Consider the following 14,945-nt stretch of genomic DNA (forward strand, 5'->3'; position numbering starts at 1 on the left):
TTCTCTGGTGGATTTCATGCCACTACCTTCTTCAAGCCAAGGACCACTGGGTCCACCTCCCTGGGGCCCACCAACATTTCCCTGGGTGTCATACAGACTCCTCATGCCTTGCATGCCCCAGGTTAAACATCTCCACCTTCGATTTGCTTTTCTTCCAGTACCTTCTGTCTCAGTTGCTAGTTTCTAACACTCTCATGTTCGAGCAAACCTGACCCCTCACTCATTCTACTAGCCCTGCTCTCACCCTGCTCCAAGTCTGCCCAAACCCATAGCTCCTCTCAAGCCCCATGGCCACTGCCCTTCCTGGGCATGGTCAACTCTCTCGGACTCAGACACAGCTTCTCGTAGCCTCTGTCCCTGTGGCCTCAACCCACTGGGTCCATTTATGGATGTGTTAGAGCACCTCACCAACGCTTCCAAATTCCTAACAGCTCCGGAGGTCTAAGGAGGAAGACTAGGCTCCTCCCCAGACACTCTGGGGTCCAGCCCCACATTCCTCTTTTAATCCTCATCCCACCCCACCTGGGCTCCAGGAGACTCTCAGCCAGACAGAGGAGGAGTCCGGGGCAGGGTCTTTCCAGAGGACTCCCCATCTCTAACCTGGAACTGGGCTTCCAGGGGATGGGAAAGAGGCAGAGACTGGAGCTTCTTCTTTAGGACTCGAGGGAAGTTTCCCACAAAGCCCAGGGCTTTGGAAACCTGCAAACTTCCCATCCTTATAACTTGTCAACTTCAGGGACCTCCACACTGTTCCCCCAACCAATAAGGGGATAATTCACCTGATCCTTCAACTAGTGTTTCCTGCCATCTCTGCCATAGCCAGGCCCCAGGTACTATGGGGGACACAGCAATGAATGGGACCTGGTTCTTCTTCCCAAGTTGCTGTCCACCTAGCACGTGTAAGATTTGAGATGTAATATCAGTAAGATTCTAATATTCCTGACTTTGGCCTTCAATCTCACATCTATTAAGATAAGGATCCTCTTCATTGGTGACCTCTCTGGGACCAGAAGTTATCTCAGCTGATCCTGAGAAGAGGTACCCTAGGGTGTAGGACAGGGTCTTCAACGTAACCAACTTGTTATCTTATTGTCAAGACCTAACTAAGCCCAAATATGCCCAGCCCAGGGCCATGCTGGGCTGTGGAACCTGAGATTTTGACAACAAGGTGCTTAGGTGCCACCTTGGAAAATAATGTGATGGGTGGTGAGATAAAGCCTACTGGACAGCCCCCTCTCCCTGGGACTGTAAGGTCTTGTCTGCTATCCATCCCAACCAAACCTCTAACCACCAGCCACACTCAACAAAACGTACTTCAGAATACACAGAAGACAATCAGAGTACGGAATACAGGTCGAGTTTGTTTTAATTCATGATTTGAGGCAAACTCTGAATCGCTCCTGTCTAGATTTCTGATCATGAGACACGGATGTTCTATCTTAAAACATATTGTCACTTCCCACTGACCCACATAGTGGGGTTCATACAGTGCTTTCATGGGTACCTTTTCATTGGCTCATCAAAACCACCCTCTAAGGTAAGAGTTGGCATAAGTGGCATTTCACCCTCAGGTATTAAATAACTTCCCAGTGAGTATGTTGTAACCCTAGCCAGTCTTCTCTAACTCAGCACTCTTACCATATAAGGGTAACTGTTTTTAATTGTTCTAAAATTACAGGTCTTACCTTTTCCTTGTAAACACATCCTTATGCAATCACTCGCTTCCAGAAGTAATAATTAGTTAATTTCTAGTGGTCTAATACTCTTGCCAAGTTACATTCCTTCCATGGACCCGTGCAATTCTTTTCTCTTCTGGTAGGTCCTGGACTAATTACATTAAGGCATTGACCTTAATGGGCCTACTACCTCCTGATTTATATGGAGTTAATCATTGCAAGGTAAAAACTGATGTTGATAGGACAAAATGCAGACCTTACACAAAACCTAGAATGGTTTTTCACAGGTCAATCAAAGCATTCACATTTACGTACTTGGGAAACAAATTTTTATACTTTCTATGGGAAGTTTGTAGGGAGATGAGACAACAGTAACAAATATCACCTCTAATAAAATATTTACTTTGTAGATAGTGGAAAGAGAAGATATTCTTGCCTCTGGACTACATTATGTAAAGGAAAACTTCTCAGATTATGCTTTTTATTTATACTTTTCCTTTAGTTACTCTTAAACTGATTTCCTTCACTGGAGGACAGTGACGTGATCTGCATGCTTCTTACAAAACCTACCTTTCTGGCCTGGCCTCTGGTGGGTTTGAGAGAGATGATGTGGGAGTGGCAGGCACAGCAGATCCAGAAGGTCTTGAGTGATAAGAGGTGTTGCCAAGGCTGTTGTATCTAAACAGTGCAGAAGTTTAAGGTGGGGAGGAGTGTGGAAGGACAGAGAAATGAGTACAAGTCAGTAAATGAATAACATTTAGCAAACTATCTTAATTTTTGCAAGAAAATCAGGCTTAGAAATGCTAATCCTGTTAGTGATTATTCTAACTTACTAACTGCTTTGACTGACTTACTAACTGCTTTGTTTTGATTACTTCTCATTTAGAGAGGTTTCCCAAAGGCCAACATTGAGGCAGCAGGATATATGACAAAAGGTTTAAATAAAACCTTCATATTTCCTTCTTAAATGTATGTTAATATTTTTTGCTAACAAAGAATCCATTTGAAAATATGAAGATTCTTCATGCTTCCCATGGTGGTATAACTAGTGTTAAATCCATTAAAGATCTATAGAAAATACCACATGATGAGCTAAACAAACATCATAGTAAATATTCTGCCTTGGGTATTTCCCAGTCAATGCCCTTCATTAAATGTCATCTTGTCACATGCTCGATGACCAAGGAGAAAATGTTCTCAGACCTTCAGGACTGGCCTGCTGACCAGAGGTACATATATTCATATTTTCAGCATATATATATATATATATATATATATATATATATATGTTGTTGTTGTTGTTGTTGTTTTTGAACCAAGAGTACAGCCATCGGGTTTAAATGAGCCTTTATCATTTCCCAGTCATCTCTGACAAGTTTCGGGATTTGTAAAATTCTAGAATTTTCCTTCTCTTTTTTAGAATAGCTGTCCTTTTTAGCAGTTTGTGTTTAGCTATTATCCCTCAGTGTGTTCCCAGAAAACATATCATAACCTGAAGCCCTTGTGGTGGGGAATAAGGGGTTGGGGAGCAGACACTCATGATTAGTTACAAATAATGAGATTCAATGAGCTCTTCCTCTCAATCTGCTCAGCCACAAGTCAGGGCTGACTCCTTTACCTAAACTGGTTGGGGACACTGTATTTGGGTATATGGGACCCCATGGGTCACTATAAGTGTACAAAAATACAAAGAGCTTCCTACACCGAGTGAAACCAGTTCAAGCTTCCATCAACAGAAATTAGCACAAATCATTCTAGGAAGCAACTTAACTTCAAATGTGGATATCTTTTCACAGAATTAAGCCTACTTTTGGGAAGCCAACATAATTATGGTTAATTGCATACGGAAAATGTCATGCATGATGATAGTCACTGGAAAATTATTAAGATCATGGTAGAAAAGGTAGAAATTACCCAAAACAACGCAAGAATGGTGGAAAAGGGTGATCTGTTATTTATCGATGGAATATTATGCAACCATTAAAATGACTGCCAATTCTGTATGTGATAGGACGAGAAATGTTTATATGCATGCTCAAGTAAAACATCAGAATATATTATTTATACCAAGTTAGATTACAACTGTATAAAAATATTCTCCAAATCAAAAGCTATGTATAGAAAAAAATTAAAAATAGGCCATCTATTTTAAAAAGTGGAATATAGACATATATTTTCCATTTGCCTTCAGAAATTACATTGCTTTAATGGGAAGCAAAATATTTATATTACCCCACATCTATCCTGTGCTGCTAAGTCTGGTGTGCTTAGCTACCGCTCTTCATGTATATTTGGGATCATGTGTCAGGCCGTGCTTAGGACTGAGACTCGCCACAAGGCAGAAGAAGGCTCAGCTCACACAATCTTACCCCACACTGTCCTCCTCAATGAACACATCACCTTCATAGGACGTGGCTTCTGGGCATTCCTTTTCTTTTCTCTTGAAAAACCCAACCCTCTATGTGTCTAATAGGTTAACTGCTTCTCCACGTGAGGGTTGGTTTGACTTTTCGAGAGTGCTCCCAAACCACAGGGCACGGAGAAGGCAAAAGGCAAAGGATGAGAAGAACATACAAAGAAAGGAGGCAGCAGAGAAAGGAGAAAAAAGCTCAGGAGCGAAGAAGAGGCAGAGACAGGGGCAGAGAGCACTGTGACGTGGGCAAGGAAGGTGGCCGCGGTCAGAAGCTCTGAGACCTCAGGCTGCGGCCCGGCATCCCCCAGCCGCCTGGGCACTCAGCCTGTTACTCTACACAAGCATCTAAAACCATCCCCTTCCCACCAAAAGGGGACATCTTGGAGATTGTTTTAACAGGATTACTTTCCTAAAATGGAGTTTAAATGACCTGATGGAAATAAAAACAAGCATAATGCATATTCCCCCTGCTTTGGTTTTTTTAATGGCTGAGCAATTAAAATTGGAATACCTCCCAGTCTGTTCAGTTTTGCTTCTCATTTTCAGCCCAACAAACTGGATCATACAACTCACTCAATTCACTGTACTTTTCTCCTCTGGCCCTTTACGAGGACTACCTGGTTGGTATCTACTAGAACCGGTTCAGTGGCAGTCCACCACTGGGCCGTACAGACTCCATGAAAACCACAGTGAGTGAACGTCAGAAAATTAATAGGTACAAACAATATTTACACAGCATTCAGATTCCTGTCAGACAAAAGATTAAAAAATATAAAAATTTATCGGTTAAATATAAGGCAATCCTTATGCACAAACAAGAAGCTGTTTTTCTTAATTTATGTGTACGTTCATTCCAGCAACATACGTATTTCTCATACTCCCATCCCCCAGGACTAGAAGCAGAGGCAACGACCAAATGGGAGGGACCTGGACCCAGGAAAGCTCCATCAGAGCCTGTGAGACCATCACCAGGAAGCCCAGAGTCACCCTCACAGGCTAACAGCACCCTACTGGGGAACACAAGATTGCCAAGTTATTTTTATTCCAGTCAAAGGTACATTTCTTAACTTGCACAGAAATACTGTTCTTGGAGGACCTAAGAGCTGTGTTGGAGATGTTCCAGAAAAATCAAGTGAGAGATCCAGCAAGCCCACAGTTTGAGACCTAGAAGAGACTGCTAGAGAAGCTGTAGTGTAAGGTGCTCAAAGTGGAGCTCACACACTCCAGCAGGCATACCATGCCACCCTGCAAACAAGAGGAGGGGAGCTCAGTGCCACGAGTTTTGTATCTGCTCTTTTCCTAAAATGGGTCCACTTGTGGCCACTCCTAGGGTCTCCAAGTTCTCCTCTCCTGCCTCCCCTTCACAACTGCCTTCTGCTTTTAGGGGAAAAAGCAACACCCTTACCCAGGACAACCAGCATGGGGCAGTGTTTTGAGCAGCAAAACCTCCAGGATACCAGGCGAAGGCACAGTGTGGGAAAGTCTCCCTCTTGAGGGAAACCCTTAAGATATACTGAGAAAGGAGAAGGCCCTAGTTTATTCAGGAGCAACCTCAGAGCCAGGCCTCACACACCACCTCTATCTACCTGCCCACCTACCTGGGAATTGTGCTGAAATGACATGAAGGTAATAAAACAAGCATAGTGCTTTTTTTTTTTTTTTTTTTCAAAATACCTGAACAATTATCCAAATAACTCACAGTCTGTCCATTTTTGTTTCTCAATTCTAGAAGTGAGATGGTCGTCACAGGGACATGCATGTATCGGAATTGAAATGTGAAGTCATACTTTTTCTGACAGAAACTCGGCCTCATTCATCTGAGGACAGGCTTTGCCAATGAGGCATATGCAGGTGTTTCCCAGAATTTAATCATTTAAATCGGAAACCCCAAGGTTTTGACAAAAAAGAATTTAAAGCACATAGACAATAGACAAATTGTATCTTTCACAACAGTTTAAACTCCTAACAAAAAACTACAGGCAGGCTATTTAAAACTTTGAGAGAAGTATGTGGCGCCTGGATGGCTCAGTTGGTGAATCTCTGACTCTTGGTTTTGGCTCAGATCATGATCTCATGGATCATAGGATCAAGCCCCGTGTAGGGCCCGCACTCAGAGAGGAGTCTGCTTGGGATTCTTGCCCTCTGCCCCTCCCCCACCGTGTGTGCATGCTCTCTGTCTCTAAATAAATAAATCTTTAATTAAATAAACCAAAACAAGAAACCTTGAGTGAAGTTTCAAAATATTCTTAGTTTGTATGTAAGCAGAAGGGTTGATGGTCACACTTCTAAATTAATTATATTTATTAGATAGAGTATCCAACACCTGTTGCAACTGGTCCTATTTGTGGTGTGAAGGAGCTGTTCTTCAGGTCTGGGTCCCACAAGCCTTCATTCAAAACAAGGCATAACTTCTTGCTCAGCCCCCAGATCGAGGGTCCCCCAAATGCAGGCTCGGGCAAAAGCACTTTGTTGACAAGGACTTTCCTTGAGAACCCCTGGTGGGGAGGGATCAAGGTTCAGGCCTGGTATTTGGAGCTGCTGCACAGATGAGCCCAAGAAGGAGAGAGAGAGACTCTCTAAAAGAGAACTGTGCAATGTACAAGTTAGGACCAAAACCTGGAGTACAGCGCTTGGGGTAGAAACCACTCCCCACTTCCCTGGCTGTCCCTGCCTTAGTTTCCTCATTGTAAATAAGGACTGGTAACAGAAACTACCTCTCAGCATTAACTCTTTAAGATGCTAATTTCATGGAAAGTATAGGCCTGGCTCATAATAAATAGGTCAGTATTACCAATGATTATCATTCTAAGAGAGAAGCCATCAGTATCATCAATCATCGATTTTAGACAATTGATGGTTCAAAATATTCAAACCCTCTGCCCCCCTTTCCCCACCCTGCAGAGAACTCCTAAGCCAGGCAACTGTGAAGGGCAGGCACACAGGCACGTGACGAGCATCTGCCAAAATGCTCTCGTGCAGTTCTGACTTACACACCTCCCTCCCTCTGCTCCTCTCTCCAATTTTTACAAGAATCATCAGAGCGCTCATACTTAATAATGTAATTGCATCAATGCCTGTGAAGGGATTCAAACCGCAATTCCTTGCCATCTCACGGGGAGATCCTTGAAAGAAACCCACATACATTAGAATCAAACCAGAAAGCTCTAGAAAAGGGAGAGAAAATAAAGACACCCACCTATTAGAAGAGAAAGACCGGAAGTTGTAGGGTTCAGACGCGGAATACGTGCTCAAATGGGGGGAATCAGAGGGACTATTAAAGGAAGGAAAATCCCACTCAAAACACGGCATGAAAAGAGGGCGGAACCCTTCGTGCTACGCTCCGCAGGTCAAACAAGGCCCACACAGGTAGGGGCAAAATGTATCAATTTTGTCAGACCATGCATATTTTTAAAAACCTGATGCTTAAAAATCCATTTTTAGTAATTGTGTAATAGAAGAGCTCTTTGATTCAAACGAATGACAATTTTCTGCTCTTGCCTGAACCCTGGTAGTTAGTTAGTGGTTAGGGAGTTAGTTGACGCCACAGCTGCCCTCTGGTTGGACTGGAAGCCACACAAACACAGCTGAAGGCAAGCGGGAAGGTTCAGGCAACGTGCTCTGCGGCCCTCCCAGGGTGAAGCTCACACAGGCCTCCAGGAGGCGGGATCTACCTGCTTTCCTTCTGCGCCTCGGCCTCCTTCTCCTTGGCGGACAAGGGTGAATCCTCAAAGTCATAGGAGAAGAGGTGGAAAGGGCTGTGGGGCACATAGGGCAGCTTTTCTATGGTCGGTGATGCCTTCAGGGGACCAGGTACCGTAGACGAGGGCCGGGAGGCGGAGGCAGGGGTCAGGGGCGGTGACAGGAGGGCAGGCCCGGAGGACCCGCTGCACGAGGGACTCCCCACCGCGGGGCTGGCCGGAAGCCGCTTTCCCTGCGAGGTGGCCCTGGAGAGGGCTGAGCTCTCGGGTGCAGCATCCTCGCCGGCGGGGGTCTGCTCCGAGGCAGGTCTGGCCTCTCTGCTGCCCCAGCAGGGAGGAAGGAAGCGGGGGAAGGAAAGGGAAGCAAAGGTTAGGAAAGTGAATAAGACACAGGAACCCCACTACCATTACGGGCGCTTCACTCCAGAATCCAGCTGTGTCTTGAGCTGCAGCATGGAAGCCCACCACCAGAAGCTTCAGTTTGCCCCACAATCCCGGCACCCTGGGCCTGTCAATCTGGGAAGCAAGACTTCCCAGAAGTGGACGAACGCAAGGACCCACCCCTGCAAACCAGTCTGGCCTCCAGGCCTTCGCAGGCTTGTGTGTGGGGATTTCATGGAGCCCCTAAGGCTCCTCTTCAGTATCTCCCCAGTCTCCCCAGGCTCTCCCCACTGACTGTACTGGCATGTGAATCTCCACGATTTGAACTTCATTTCTTTCTCTTGGTCCAACTGAAGTTCGGTCCTCCTCCTAAAAAGCCCAGCCTGGAGGAAGAAGTATCTGCCAAGCCTCGTCCTTTAGGCTCCTGCTTTCAGGTGCTTCCTCAAAAGCATGCACAGAAAAGGACAAAGGAGAAGAGATGCCAGCAAGGAATGCCAACAGCCAGAAAAGAGGGACTGGTGCACTCAAGTCAAGTTTTACCCACCTCACACTTTCCCCACAGCCCACCTCTATGACTAAGCCCTAGACATCTGGACTCCTGGAGGGCGCCCGGTTCTGCCACAATTGTAAAACTTTTCCATCTTCACAGAACTGCATTTGGACCACTGAGATCTTTGGAGGTACACAGAGAATCTGTTAAACTCTGCATTTTTCAAGACCATGGTCATTCTCCCAGAGAACCTGACTCCCAGCCATGCTTATTCGGGAATGGGACGAGACCCATTTTCTTTTCTACCTCAAATTCAGAGGTCCCTGTGTGTAGAAGGGCAGGGACACAGCCATTCCCCTGGCTGGATGAGGGGGCCGGGGGATGGCAGGAGACCTCGCCGCAGTGCTCAGCGAAGGCCCAGGACACACAGCATGCACACACAAAACAGCAGCCAGCAGGCAGAACACGCAGGGTGAGACACTAACCCAACAGAAGTAAGCGGCATCTTTCTCGCCACTTGGAGGTCTGATTGGATTATGCCAAGAAATAAATACATCCAGGTCAAGGTTAATGAGTACCTTAGCCACTGTGGAGATCCAGGCCCAGTGTTTACCATTTCCACTTTATTTCCTAAAGCTGGAAAGCCTAACTCTAGTTTGATCAAGGATGCCTCCAGGATCAGGTCTTATAGAAAAAAGACCTTAGAGCAATAAACCACCCTTTACCTGTGGAAGTTCCAGCCCCATGTAAAGAGAGCACAAGGTCAAGAGGGATGCTTTGAAGGTTGCTCTCTCTGGCCAGACTCTTCCATCTGGTCGGAGGGGCTGTACCACGAGAGTAGCTGAGGGCAGATGGGTTTGTGTGGGCGGGACAGACCACGCACATGTAAGCTCTTAGAGAGCCAGACCAGTGGATTCACTGAGGGTCTACAGGATCTCCTGTGGCTGGTTTTCAACCTACGGTGGGACTATCAACCAAGCTTCCTTCCTCCCTAGAGCACCCTTGGGTATCATTACCCCCAGGCATGGCAGCTCCCCATTGGTGAGGGGCTCTGGCTAATGATCACCCTTCTCCCCCGGCGTTTGGACAAGGGTGGCTCACTCTTTGTGACCAGGTCATTCTTTTTCTCTCTCCACACCGGCGCCCTGCTGGCTTCTCCCCAGCCATTTCCAAAGCAAGGAAACAAATCACTAGTTTGTCTGATCAGAGAGGATCCCACGGCTCTTGGGAATGGCGGGCATCTCAGCGTATCAAACGGACCCCTGTTTTGTGCACTGGCGGCTTGGAGAAAGAGGCTGAGCAGCAAAAAATTCCATTGATTTTGAAGTTTGCAAGAAAGAGGTTTCACCCTAATTTATCCAAAATTTCTTTGATCTTGCTCATTTATGGAAAAAACAGTAAAATTGTCAATTTGCAGTGGTAATCAGTTAAACAAAAAAAAAGATCAACTTTAGAATTATTTTTGAATTTTAGAAAATGAAATTACTGGTGATTACTTTTTCTTTTTTATAAACACATCAATCTGCAAAAATACCTATAAAATTAAAAATATCTGCAGGATGCCTGTATCTATTAACATTGCCTGAAGGCAGAAAGAAGGCATCCTCGGGGCGCCTGGGTGGTTCAGTGGGTTAAGCCTCTGCCTTCAGCTCAGGTCATAATCTCCAGGTCCTGGGATAAAGCCCCACATCAGGCTCTCTGCTCGGCAGGGAACCTGCTTCCTCCTCTCTCTCTCTGCCTACCCCTCTGCCTACTTGTGATCTCTGTCTGTCAAATAAATAAAATCTTAAAAAAAAAAAAAAAAAGAAAAAGAAAAACAAAGAAAGAAGGCATCCTTGGAAGGTATGAGCAGAGGACAGTAAACTCCCTCGAAAGCCTGTAGAATGAGAGTACTTATTCTCAGAGTGAAAACAGATCATGGGAAATTCTTCTGGGCTGCATGGGGTGAAAAGCAGTCCTGTCCACTTGGATCAAAAACAAACCCGCATCAATAACACAGTAGTTGCCCACACTCTTTAGCCACTATGATATTGGTAGAATCTACAGGAGGAAGGGGACACATGGAATTATCCTTCCTACACTGCTGAAAGGGTTAGTAACGTTCTCCGAGCAGACGTGAACCTCCTTCCGGTTGGTGTCCATCTAAGCAAACACTAACGAGGGAGGGAACAGCAGGGAGAAAACCAGCTACGTGATTTGTGATTTTTCCCGCAAAGCAAGGTCAAGATGGGAAAGTGCAGCCCTCTAACGAACACGTGCTCAGTTATTTCTACACACCTAGGCACTCTGTGGCTCTGCGTTCAGGGTGAGGATTGGCAGTGGGAGCCAGTGAGGAAGGGAGACTTCTGAAAGGTGGCTGCAAACTCTCTACCAGGAAGGGCCCTCAGGCTGTTAGTGGGAGCCTGGGAGGGTCCAGGCTCGGTACCTGTCCTTGCCCTGACAGGGGGCGTCATCCTCTCTCTCCTCCTCTGAATTGGGCTCCGTGACTGGCTCCTCTTCCTCCTCCTCTTCCCTGAGACAAGGGCAGGAACGGAGAAACGCAGACACACAAGATGGAAAAGCGAGATAAGCGTTACAAACAGAAGACAGAGCAAAACCGTAAACAAAACACTGCAGCTGGCCGAAATGAAAAGAACGCACTCAGTCTGTCCGGAGAGAGGAGACAGTTCAGAGATGAGGAAATCTGAGTGTGGGTAGAGATCCAATAAGCCAGCACAGGCCAAGCTACTCTGTCCGGTTGGCTGGAAGCACCCCCCCCACCCCCCCGCCTCCCCCACCCCTGCAGCCCTCCCCCACCACACGGCCTCGGGCAGGCCCCTCCTCCGCACAGAATCAAGTGGTGAGTGTTCTTGGCCTTGTCCCAGCTCCTGCAGAAAGCCAGAGTCCTCACTTCACCGCACCCCTCTGGGCTAGAAACCACGGAGGGTCAGGCCGATCTGGCACTTACCTCCACAGGGGACATGGTTTTTACCTTCTACTCCCTGGCCCCCAGGACACGTGGTGCAGGGGTTGATCCGCTGCCACCTCAAGGGTGGGCACAGGGTCCTGATGGGGTCAGTGATGTCACCCCTGAGATTTCTCCTGGTGCCTCCCGGGACAAATAACCATACGGGCCCCCAAAGTGTGTAGCTGCGAGTGATGGACGGCTGCCTGTCACCAAAGCCGACCCAAGGACAGCAGAGGTGGGGGGTCGGGGGTTGCAGGTAGCCACCCCGTGACAGTTTTAACACTCGGACCCAGTACTTTTGAAGCTCTACCCTCGCTGTTCACTAACGGAAGATAATAAATTCAAACTTGCGCTTAAGACAGTTTAATTAGGGTTTTGTCCTTGAAGCTACAGGAGTACAGACTTTGATAACCGAATCATTACAACCTCCTCTGGGCTCTGAGCCTGGTCCACACTGACTCACGTCATTCTCCACACGGAACCTCTACCCCAGGCCCTGCGGATTTCTCCGTCCCTTGCGTTCTTAACTTCAGTGATGCTCACCTTTTCTCACATCGGCCCTCATGCTCTGGACCTCACCATCATACAGAACCAGTCCACCTTGGAAAACGTACATCTCAACTTCCTACCGCACCCTGACCCCAAACTCTCACTCACCTCCATCTCTCATTCCCCTGCCCCCTCCAGGGCTCCACTGCCATCTCCTTGTGTCCCTCCTCTACCTTCTCAACGTGGCTAGTGCTTTCATGCCTTCGGTCCTCACGAAGCCACCCTACCCCCCCTTCCCCAGGCAACATTTTGCCAAGATCTTTAACTCTTCTGCCCCCGCTGTCCTTCCCCTGTGCTTTCTCTTCTTACTGAAGTATCAAGTACATTCAGTATAGTAAACAAATCACTGACGTTTCACAAAAGAAACACACCCCCATAACCAGGACTCCCTCAATGCTCCCTTCCAATTGCTTCCCTTCCCTACCTCACTTCAAACAGCAGAGATTAGCCTGGCGGGTTTTCCTTCTGGCTAGAAGGACTCATGTCCAGCTTCTTTTGTTCAACATAACATTTGTGGGATTCATCTATGTCGTTATGTGACACTGAAGATCATTCTTGCTCGTTGTTATATAATACTCCCTTGTATGACTAGACCACAATTTAGTTATCACCCATTCCACTGTTGATAACTGGGCACTTTTCAGTTTGAGGTTATTTTGAATAGGGCTATTACGAGCATAGCAGTATATGTCTTTCATTGACTGTATGTTTATATTACTAGGCAGTATGTATACAGGAATGGCATTTCTGCATCATTTATGCTTGGGTTCATCTTTGTTAGAGCATGTTAAACAGTTTTTTAAAATGCATATCCCCATTAGTAGTATATATGCATCCTGGCTGTCTCACATCCTGGCCAAAATTTGGCAGGTTTTGTCTATTTCATTTTAGTCATCTAATCTGTGTGTAGCTTTTAGAGGGATATATAAGAGGATACCATTAAGACCTTGGTGTAGGCAAAAAAAATTTGAAACAGGACACAAAGGGCACTGACTATCAAAAAAAAAAACAAAAAACAAAAACAAAAACCAAGAGAGAAAGAAATAGGACTTCTTTAAGATTAAGAACTTGGGGGTCCCCTGGGTGGTTCATTCAGTTAAGCATCTGCCTTGGGCTCAGGTCATGATCCCAGGGTCCTGGGATCGAGCCCCACATCGGGTTCCCTGCTCATGGGGAAACCTGCTTCTCCCTCTCTCCTACTGCTTGTGCTCCCTCTCTTGCTGTGTCTCTCCCTGTCAAATAAATAAAATCTTTTTAAAAAAAGAGAGATTAAGAACTTAATGTGTTGCAAGAATCTTTTCCCTCTCTGGGTTGCCTTTGGATTCATTTCATGGTTTTTCTAATAAATGAAGGTTCTTCTCATTTCTACTAGAATTTTGAATCAGGCTGTCAGTTTCCATAAAACCCTGCTGGGCTACTGCTTGGGATTATATTAAATTTATGTACAAATTTGCAGAACTGACATCTATATATTGAGTCTTTCAAACCATGGCCTGGTATAGTCTTTATTTAGATCTAATTTTATTGCAACCATCTTTACTCTCTCTTAATGGTGTGGTAATTTTTTCAGTAGAAATCTTACATGCCTTTTGTTAAATGTATTTCTAGGTATAAATTTTTATCATTTATCAATTTCTACACTTGATCTTAGCCAAAAGGCCAAGAAGCGATATCATTTATCAATTTCTAAACTTCATTTTTCTATTTGTTGATATGACTTTTTAAAAACAATTTACCTTGTATCTAGCAACTTTTCCATATTTATTGACTGTAATATATCTTATGTAGATTCTTTTAGACTTCCTATGTAGACAATCATATCATCTGTAAGTAATGACAGTTGTGGTTATTGCTTTCAAATTCTCATATCTTTCTTGCCTTATTACCCTGGCTATGAACTCCAATGAGATTAAATTGAAGTGATGAATTTAAGTATTCCTTTATTTTTCCAACTATCAGAGGAATGTATGAGGTTTGCCATAGTTTTGTGTAGACATTTTTTATAAGATTAAAGTTTCCTTATTTTCCAAGAATTTTTATCATAAATGAATATTAAATTCTGTCAAATGTGTTTTTTCCATTTAAAAAGATAATCCAATGATTTCCCCTTTTTCCCATTAACAGTGAATTACAGAGACTACTTTTTAAAAATATTAAACCAAACTTGTATGCCAGGAAAAATAAAAACCCTACTTGGTCATATTATTCCTTTTATATACAGCTGGGTTCTATTTGTTAATATTTTTTCATGAAATTTTCACCTACATCTGCAAATATTGATCTGTAAATTCTCTTTCTTATAATGTATGTGTCAGGTTTTGGAGTCAGAGTCATGCAAGCCTCATAAAGAATTACTTAGGAGAGTGAGGGTTACAACTGTAGAACTAAGGAAGAACGGATGGAATCTGAAAAAGTTGAAAGAGAAAAGCATTGGCAAAACCCAATGATTCCACGCCCCAGACCTGGAGGGAAGGTGCCTGTGTCACAAACAAGGAGGCCAGTGGATCGCTGAGGGCCACGTTCCTCCTGTAACGCCACCAGACGTAAACCCACACACCTCGTCTGTCCTTCTGGGCCCAGGACAGCTTTCACTCACACATCACCCCTTATCAGCCTTACTCTTTTTTTCTCCCGCCTGCTCCAGCAGCAGCCCGGATAAAAACTGTTCCCTCGGCCTGCAGCCTGATGCCACCACCTTCACTCGGCTGCAGTTGGAATTTACGGATGCCATTACTTCTAGTCTACCGAGAACGCCCTCTACCCTGACAACAAATGGGTGTCTCTTCTTTAA

At 45.2% G+C, this 14,945-nt stretch overlaps 1 protein-coding gene and 1 pseudogene across 10 annotated transcripts in view; both read right to left on the minus strand.

Moving 5' to 3' along the window:
* Nucleotides 1–14,945, minus strand: part of FHOD3 (formin homology 2 domain containing 3) — a 461,736-nt gene that overhangs the window by 110,446 nt on the left and 336,345 nt on the right. For 3 of the 10 annotated variants that reach the window (XM_032310977.1, XM_032310976.1, XM_032310974.1), the window contains exons 11-14: nucleotides 11,084–11,170; nucleotides 7,761–8,108; nucleotides 7,286–7,360; nucleotides 2,247–2,354 (exon numbers count right to left, since the gene is read on the minus strand). In XM_032310977.1, the coding sequence (XP_032166868.1) occupies nucleotides 2,247–2,354; nucleotides 7,286–7,360; nucleotides 7,761–8,108; nucleotides 11,084–11,170 (618 nt within the window). The remainder of the gene's footprint in view (nucleotides 1–2,246; nucleotides 2,355–7,285; nucleotides 7,361–7,760; nucleotides 8,109–11,083; nucleotides 11,171–14,945) is intronic. The other 7 variants (XM_032310983.1, XM_032310984.1, XM_032310975.1 and 4 more) reach the window with 6 other exon arrangements.
* Nucleotides 13,748–13,825, minus strand: LOC116572585 (annotated as a pseudogene).

This window comes from Mustela erminea, chromosome 13 (assembly GCF_009829155.1).
Source record: "Mustela erminea isolate mMusErm1 chromosome 13, mMusErm1.Pri, whole genome shotgun sequence".
NCBI lineage: Eukaryota > Metazoa > Chordata > Mammalia > Carnivora > Mustelidae > Mustela > Mustela erminea.